This window comes from Sinocyclocheilus anshuiensis, unplaced genomic scaffold, assembly GCF_001515605.1.
Source record: "Sinocyclocheilus anshuiensis isolate Anshui unplaced genomic scaffold, SAMN03320099.WGS_v1.1 scaffold581, whole genome shotgun sequence".
In the NCBI taxonomy this organism is placed as follows: domain Eukaryota; kingdom Metazoa; phylum Chordata; class Actinopteri; order Cypriniformes; family Cyprinidae; genus Sinocyclocheilus; species Sinocyclocheilus anshuiensis.
In genome coordinates, this window is record NW_015540886.1 from 778065 (window position 1) to 787612 (window position 9548).

Below are 9548 nucleotides of genomic sequence, written 5' to 3' on the forward strand. Positions count from 1 at the left end.
AGTGAGTGCCAGATGCTCTTGTGTGAAAGTTGAGAATCAGATACTATTGCTGAAGCATCATGACTCTGGGCTATGCTGCTGTCACTAAACACCATTACCACAACAAGAAACACCCTCTTTACTCACACATTGTGCCATAAATTACAGGACAAGATGAAAAGAGGAAGACAACGTAAAGGAGAGAAAAGGGGAGTGTTTGAGACACTAAAAAGGCCAGCGAGAGGGAGACAAGAGGAGGGAGAAGCCATTTCACATTGTATTTGTTTAAAGTTGTCACAGCGTATCAGAAGTTTGCCGTGAGAACACCTTCCACTCAGGCCTCTTGTGTGCCACTGGGAAAGGGAGGCACACTATGCTTTGAGTGACTGAGTCAACGTGTGTGAGTTTGTGAGTGAGTGAACAAGATGCCCAGAAGGACTGTGTCAGTTCCACATCCCAACGGGGATCCAACTCCAAGTAATTTTGGAGAGAAAGACCCTCTCAAATCAAATGGAGACCCCAATGCCGGAGCCCCCGAGGAGAAGGTGGAACTGCGGAAGAAGGTGACCCTGCTCAGAGGAATCTCTATCATCACTGGGACGATAATTGGAGCGGGAATATTCATTTCTCCAAAGGGAATTCTGAAGAACTCAGGCAGTGTGGGAATGTCACTGGTGGTGTGGATTGCCTGTGGGATTCTCTCTCTTTTCGGCAAGTGTCACACACAACACATACCTGAAAATTTGCAACCATGAGTGTGTTAACATTTGCATATGCTCTCACACAGGCTCACATTCATCTTTTTCCACACACATTATCCAGTTTTGACAAATGACCTAAATATCTCACCCACTAATCTGGAACAATCAAATTCTTATTTCCTGATAGAATCAACCGTTGCATTTGAATTTGAGCAATTATACAGATGCTGACTTAACCATTTGTTTGCGGTTTTGATACTGTGGCTTACCTAACAGCTCTGCTGACGTCACAGTCATTCATTAGGACACACCATTTTGCTAACTGAAAGAAATTAGTGTTCTTAAAAAGGACATTTAACTAAAAAATTAAATTGTCATTCACTCAGCCTTGTGACATTGCAAAAAACATTTTCAAGGGATATCAAAGGAGAAGTTTAGCAGGTCTCAGATGTTCTCTTCCTCACAAGGAAAGAGAAGGGAGACAAGGGGCTGTCTAAACAGGACAAAAAAAGCAGGTCTTCTGATGCCATTTGTTACTTTTTTGTGAAGAAAAGAGTGAAACAAACTCGCAAGTCATTAAAAATCCTGAAAAGCTTGTTTGTCATGGTCTACATCAGGGATGCCCACACTCGTTCCTGGAGGGCCGGTGTCCTGCAAAGTTTAGCTCCAACCCTAATCAAACACACCTGAAGCAGCTAATCAAGGTCTTACTAGGCATACTAGAAACTTCCAGGCAGGTGTGTTGAGGCAAGCTGGAGCTAAACTCTGCAGGACACCGGCCCTCCAGGACCGAGTTTGGCCTCCCCTGCTCTACATTCACTGTATGGAAATAAGCAGCTTGGACATTCTGAAAGAAAGAAAGTCATACATGTTTTAAAAGACACAAGGGTCAATAAATGATGACAGAATTCTAATTTTTAGGTTAACTAAGAATCAGGTTTTCTGTGTCTAACACCTGCTTACTGCACATCTGTTTATTTTTTATTTTGCTCTCCATACTCTCCATGCTCTCCATGACAGAAAGAAAGGAGGACTGGATGATTATAATCACATCTAGAGGAATGAGCAGGCCTATTTGAAGATTTGAAGCTGGACAAAGCTGCATTTGTTCAAACAGTAGATGGAAAGACCTTTATTGCTTAAGGTGCTCATTGTGTACATTGCAAAATTATTGAGACAAGTTATGGCGAGTTCACACTGCACAATTTTTCACTCGCCGACAGGTTTTGCGAAATTGCCGACAAATGCCCGAAATCGGAGGAAAATCGGTCCTCGTTCATGCGAGTGACAATCACGCAGTGTGAATTATCAAAGACGCGATCTGAGGTCACAATCACGCTGTGTAAAATGAGTTCTGACTGAAAAAGACATCGGCGATGACCTACAGCCAATGAGAGACCAAGATACAGGGCAGCGGGAAGTTCGGGGAGGAGTTATATGAAATCAGTCATCAGAGTCAGATTAACCATTTCACCAATATTATGTAAAAAAAAAAAAAAGTGTGTATTGTGTGTATTGAGACAATTCATGATCCTGTTACATCAAACTGAAAAGTGTTCTATCAATGAATGATGCAATATTTGGTTACATTTTACAATAAGGTTCAATTTGTTAACACAAGGATTCCCAAACCTTTTTTGAAGTTGAATCTCTTTGACTTTGAGTATCACCTGAGTTGCACGGTGTATCATGTACTAACAATGAACAATTAACTTTCACAGCATTTTATTAATTTTGGTTCATGCTAATTTCTATATATACTGTACTACAAACATTTTAAGTTGCATATTAGTTAATTAACATGTAAACACTGGTAAATTGTCAATTTAAAGGGGTCATATGATGCGATTTCAAATATTCCATTCTCTTTGGAGTGAACCGCCGGCCGCGCCGTTCTCAAGCCTGCCCGCTGCCGCTCACTCAAGCCGGCCTCCGCTCACTCTAGCCGCCGGCCTCCGCTCACTTGCGTAAAAAGACAGTATAAATCATTATAATCCGTAATTATGTCCCCACTGGATGCAACAAATGCCTCGTTTATAATGGGTTTTTGTCTCGTCGCTCAGGTCGGGACACGGATTCACAATATGGTAACGGGCGTAACATTTCCGTCACACGCTTGAGGTATTTGGCCAATCAGAAACAATAATGTACAATATGTGGAAAATAATGTATTTTTTGAACCTTAAACCCGCATAAACATAGTTCATTACACCAAATACACAAAATGATGTTCTTTTTAGCAACATCATATGACCCCTTTAACAATAACAACAGTAACATTTATTAATTACCATGAACCTAGATTAATAAATTCCACAAAAATATAATTTTTTTATTTGTTAGCTCATGATACCTAATCCATGAATTCAGAAATGGCATGATGGCATTAGAAATTGCTATCCTTAATCTTTAATGTTATCATTGTATTTAGTGGGACATGAGAAAACTTATACTTGATTTTTTAATATTTGACAATATTAGGAGTTAAGCCCCTCGGTACATGGATGCAAGTGCAAAATACTGGGTTCAGGAAGCCCAATATATCAAACAGCTGCAAAAAGGAAATTGATGGGAAATGGCCCAAATGGCTCCAAATAACATGACTAAATAATATCATTATAAAATCCAAAGACTAAATCTGCTTACTTGATGCATGACACATACAGTATCAAATTAATTTCCACTATAAATACTATTTTGAAGATGATCTACCCCCATTCAGGTTTTACCGGATAGTCTCTAAGCAAGAATTTCAGACTATGCACGAAGAACCTTAACAGAGGGCCTCTCTAACGTGTAATGTGTGTGTCCATGCATGATAGAGGCCGATATTGTCTTACGCCATATATTGACAGTGAGGAGACCACAGTCTGACACCGTGGAGGTTGATGGCTTTGTGTGTGTGTCAAAGAAGAATTAGTTTATGTATAAGAAGAGCATTGTTTGAGAGTGTGTTTATTCATGTGTATGTCAGGAGTCATTTCACACTTGTCAGCTTTCTTTTGTGTGCAACAGCCCGCAGGCTTTGAGGAAAAGCTGAGCTGCCTTTAAAAAAAAAACACTGCCCATTCATCCACAATTTCTCTAAGAGAGAATTTCTCAAAACTGCATTCTGAACTCTCCTGGTGTGCCTTGTATTTTAGAGCTCTCTTTACATTTACCTTTTGAAGCTCACAAGTCAAGGGCTGTGAGCAAAGCAGGGCTTTGATTCAAATAGAGTATTAATTAAAACATTAAAATGCATTGAACTAAAAAGAGCTTGTGTAACTGCCCTCTCAGGGAACGAACAGATGGTCCTAATGATCTGACTTAACCATGCTTCGCAGGTGTTTTATAAATCTTGCCACCTTTCTGAATAGTTATGGCACTCGTTCTCCAAGATTGGCCTTTGTCCAGCCACTGTCACCTCATTTTGCCAAGGTATAAACGTTTTTTAAATTTCTTCCTTTTGTCTCTTTCAGGTGCTCTTTCATATGCTGAGCTGGGTACGAGTATTAAAAAGTCTGGTGGCCATTATACATACATTCTGGAGGCGTTTGGTCCGCAAGTGGCTTTTATGAGAATGTGGGTCGACATGATTGCCATAAGGTCAGTAAATCCTCATTCATCCTCCGTCTTCATCGTCAGATCCCTGGAGAACTGCCAGAATAAACAAACACAATCCCTTTAATGCCCAAAATAAACACAAGCAAGCACAATGAACACAAGTCTCCACGATCAAGGTTATTTCTCAATATTACTGCTGGGCTCCAGTAGCCATAGAATAAAAACCAGAGATGAAGTGTATTATGACAATGAACAAGCCATCATGGAGACTCTCAAGCAAAGACTCAAGGGCTGGATTCAGTAGGTTCAAATGTAATCACAGCACCAACAAGATTAACATCTGTAGCTGTAGTTTGAAAGCAAACCAGCATCGCATGAAGGAGAGCACAGAACATGTTCATGGCAAAGATTCAACTCAGACTTTTGTAGGGTATATGTGGGACTTGTTCAGTGATTTTAACAGAAAATGAAAGATAAGATGTTCTATTACAATCATGATTCATTACAATACTTATACTTCTACATCAGAACACCTATGTCTCTGAGTGATTACAGGATGTCCAGTATAGGACACTGAGTGCTCAGCATAAATTTTTTTTTCATCTTGAAGACCTGCAGGTTTGGCTGTGCTCGCTCTGGCATTTGGCCACTATATTTTAGAGCCCATCTTCATGCCATGTGGAGTTCCTGAAATTGCCATTAAATTGGCCACAACAATCGGACTCAGTAAGCTTGAGTTAATTTATACAATTTATATATTTGTATAGAAATATAGTGCTGCTTGATTACAGTGTGTCTGTACGGCCTGGTGTGTGTGCAATATTAATTAGGAGTTATTGTATATTCTGCTTCATTGCAGCTGCGGTAATGTATCTAAACAGCATGAGTGTAAGCTGGACTGCCAGAATCCAGATCTTCCTCACATTCAGCAAGCTGCTCACTATTGCCACTATCATTGTTCCAGGAGTATACCTACTTTTCAAAGGTATTTAGTTTGTATTATGCTTAATAAAAAGCTACGGTTTCTTGAATAAGAGCTTAATGCAGTACTAAAATTAAAAAAACATATTTATATAAAAAGAAACTTAATATCTTTATAAAATATATAAATATAATATAAAATCCATAAATAGGGCACAGTGTACTGTATTCATATATATACATTTTTATTATTAATATCAATATTTAAAATATATTTTTAATAGGTGTTTTACCTGTATTTTGAATTTTACTTGTGTTTTAAGGTTAACGGAAAATTACTGTAAAATTACTGTTTGTAAAATTACTGAATGTTCTGCCAGAAAATTACCAGTGCATTTTCCTTTTTATTGTTTTTTACAATGTACACACCAGCATTTTTTTTAATAATCAAAAGTGATCAAAAGTGACAGTAAAGACATTTATGATATTAAATTTTTTTTTAATTAAAGACAGAATTTTACTAAATTTGCTTTCAAATAAATGCTGTTTATTAAAGAATCCTGAAAAAAAAATCAAAGATTTTATCAAATATCACTATTAATTGTATAGATTCCCCTCCCCCCATATTCATTTACATTTATATAATGTTGGAATCACCATTTGATTAATATTGTAGCGTTTCGCTACTAATGAACCAGGCGTTTTCAGTCACTCTGTAACTTTATTAAAGCACTGAAGGAGGATTACTGTTATGGCCGTAACCCACGCCGTACACTGAAGAAAACAGAAGAACAACAAGGAAGAATAGCACTCGCTGCTCTGTGGTCTCACTCTCCCAACTAACTCTGAACTCTCTCTAGCCCGTCCTCCCGCTGCGCCGGACTATCCCCGCCCCTTAAAGTGAACAAAGACTAACAGCTATAACCAGTTATTGCTAAAATGAACATTGCTTAACATCATGACATTAACAAATGTCCTTCAACATTTATAGCAACATCACACTGCCCCCCCCTTAAAAAGAAGAATCCTCGTCCACGAGGGGGCAGACAAAGTCTTTAAGGTGCCCAGGCGGGCGCCTCTGCCTCTTTGGCCGCACAACAGTCTGGGGATCTGAGCCCGCCAGGAAATGGGGGGTAGGGACATGGGACACAGGGGAAAGTCCAAGAGAAGTGGCTGGTTGTGGGTTGTTTGGGGAAAGGGGCTCCTGAACAACTGGAGTGTGTGGCTCGGGCCTGGAGTCATTGTCCTTGTCGTTTTGTGAGGCCAGGGGGTTGGGCCCCCTCTTTTCAAAAGGAACTGGACAGGTTACCTCTGTACGGGGCTAGCCTGTCTCTATGCAGGGCTACCTTCCTGCCTCTAGACGGCATCTGGACCCTATACACTACCTCTCCCACCCTCTCTAGAACCAGGCAGGGGCCCACCCAATGGCAGTCCAGCTTAGGGGAACGTCCCCTCTTCTTTTTCGGGCTGTACACCCAAACTGACTCGCCAGCCTCGAAGTTCCTCCCTTTGCTCCTGGCATCATAGTTCCTCTTCTGTCTCACACCGGCCTTTCCCCGCTGATCCCTAGCAAACGCATGGGCTGTTTCCATTCTATCCTGCAGCTGCCTTGCATACTCTGGTCCAGCTGGCACAGCTGGTGTGTCTGGGGGTTTCCCGAACAACAACTCTGGGGGGGTCCGGAGCTCACGCCCCAACATAAGCAAAGCAGGGGTGCACAAAGTGGAGTCCTGTACCGCTGATCTGTAGGCCATGAGAATGAAAGGAAGGTGAGTGTCCCAGTCCCACTGATGGTCTGCTGTAAGTATGGCTAACTGCTGGGCCAAGGTCCTATTAAATCTTTCAACAAGGCCATCGCTTTGTGGATGCAATGGTGTTGTGCGGGTTTTCTGCATGCCAAGCTGTTCACACAGGGCCGCAAACAGCTTGGATTCAAAATTCCTCCCCTGATCGCTATGAACGACCTCTGCCATACCGAACCTGCTGAACATCCCTTCTACCAGTGCTTCCGACACCGTCTCTGCTTCCTGGTTCGGTATCGCATAGGCCTCGGGCCACTTTGTAAAATAGTCCATAGCAGTGAGTACAAAACGGTTACCTCTATCTGTGATGGGGAAGGGGCCCATGATGTCCACAGCTACTCTTTCCATTGGTGCCCCTACAGCTTGCTGCTGGAGTTCAGCATGGGACCGGTCAAGAGGGCCTTTATAGGCTGCACAGGCATCACATCTGCGGCAAAAATCCTCTACATCCCTTCTGTGCTGACCCCAGTAGAACCCTTGGCGAAGACGGCGGAGTGTTTTGGACACCCCGAAATGGCAAGTCCCCGTACTTCAATGGCAAGCTGTAAGCACTGCTTCCCTCAATGCCTTGGGCACTACCACTTGCCATCTGTCCTCCCCCGTGGCAGGCTCTTTCCATGCCCGCTGGAGCACTCCTTCGCTGAGCCGCAGTGTGTTGAATTTGGACCACAGTCCTTTTGTGGCCAACGAGCACCCTGCAATATCTCCCCACTCAGGTCTCTGTTTCGCTCCTAACCAACGCAGCACAGGCCTCAGATCGTCATCCTGTTCCTGCTGCAACTGCCACTCTGGTGCGTCAACCACCCTCAGTGCCCCACATGCAAGTTGTGCTGCCTCATTCTCTTGACCCAGCTCTTTCTCCCGAGTCTCCTTATTTTCACAATGACGGCAGCCCTCAGCAGCACAAGGACGACGCGACAAGGCATCGGCATTGGTGTGGCTAGATCCAGCTCTGTGCACTACTGTAAAGTTGTAGGACTGTAGTTCTTCCAACCACCGGGCCACTTGACCCTCAGGCTCCTTAAAGGACATCAACCATTGGAGCGCCGCATGGTCTGTCCTTATCGTGAATAGTGTGCCACACAGGTAGTATTTGAAGTGCCTCACTGCCATTACCACTGCAAGGAGCTCACATCTAGTGACACAATAGCGCCTCTTGTTACTCGTAACTCTTGTTAAAGACCCTGCTAAAGTATGCCACCACCCTTTCTCCATCAGGCCCTTCCTGCGATAACACCGCCCCCATGCCAACATTGCTTGCATCCGTGTCTAAAATAAAAGGCAGTGCGGCGTCAGGTGGAACAAGGATCGGAGCCTCAATCAACGCCTGCCGAAGTGTATCAAATGCCTTCTGGCACTCATCAGTCCAGACAAAGGCATGGTCTTTCTGCTGGAGGCGGAAGAGTGGTGCCCCTATGCAAGAGAACCCCTTTACAAATCTCCTATAATAAGAGGCTAGTCCCAGAAACCTTTTCAATTGTCTCAGGTCTGTTGGGGTTGGCCAGTCTCTGATGGTGTTAATTTTCTCCTCCAGGGTGCCTATGCCCTCCCTTCCCAATTTGTGACCAAGGAATTCAACCTCCCGCCTCATAAGGTGGCACTTATCTGGATGCAGCTTCAGACCTGCTGCCACTACTCTTCCCAGCACTCGACGGAGGGATTCAAATGCTTCATCGAAAGACTCACCATGGACTAGAAGATCATCCAAATATACAAGACACTCACGGCGAGGGACTCCTTCCAGTACCTTGTCCATGGTGGAACAAGGATCGGAGCCTAAATCAACGCCTGCCGAAGTGTATAAAATGCCTTCTGGCACTCATCAGTCCAGACAAAGGCATGGTCTTTCATTGCTGGAGGCGGAAGAGTGGCACCCCTATGCAAGAGAACCCCTTTACAAATCTCCTATAATAAGAGGCTAGTCCCAGAAACCTTTTCAATTGTCTCAGGTCTGTTGGGGTTGGCCAGTCTCTGATGGTGTTAATTTTCTCCTCCAGGGTGCCTGTGCCCTCCCTTCCCAATTTGTGACCAAGGAATTCAACCTCCCGCCTCATAAGGTGGCACTTATCTGGATGCAGCTTCAGACCTGCTGCCACTACTCTTCCCAGCACTCGACGGAGGGATTCAAATGCTTCATCGAAAGACTCACCATGGACTAGAAGATCATCCAAATATACAAGACACTCACGGCGAGGAACTCCTTCCAGCACCTTGTCCATGAGCCGTTCGAATGTGGCGGGAGCGTTGCAGAGCCCAAACGGAAGGACCTTGAACTGCCAGAGGCCTTTATTTGTACGGAATGTGGTTTTGGGAGCAGACTCAGGAGACAATGGCACTTGCCAGTATCCGCTCCTCAAGTCAAGGGTGGAGAACCAGGACGAACCAGCCACCAAGTCAAGTGACTCATCTACTCTAGGTAGGGGATATTAATCTTTTTCCGTAACTTTGTTGAGCTGCCTATAATCTATGCAGAATCGCCATCTGGAACTATTTTTCTCCGGCACCATTACCACTGCTGAAGCCCACGGACTCTCTGATGGCTCAACAATACCTGACTGTATCATTTCCTCCAATTCCTTATCCGCAGCTTCCTGTCGGG

At 43.6% G+C, this 9548-nt stretch overlaps 1 protein-coding gene across 1 annotated transcript in view; it reads left to right on the forward strand.

The window, feature by feature from the left end:
• Positions 1-298: 298 nt before the first annotated feature.
• The window catches only part of LOC107688699 (cystine/glutamate transporter-like), a 19883-nt gene continuing 10633 nt past the window's right edge, over positions 299-9548 (forward strand). Inside the window, exons 1-4 of the mRNA XM_016486436.1 lie at positions 299-690; positions 4142-4268; positions 4837-4952; positions 5086-5211. Of these exons, the coding sequence (XP_016341922.1) occupies positions 405-690; positions 4142-4268; positions 4837-4952; positions 5086-5211 (655 nt within the window). The 5' untranslated portion in view covers positions 299-404. The remainder of the gene's footprint in view (positions 691-4141; positions 4269-4836; positions 4953-5085; positions 5212-9548) is intronic.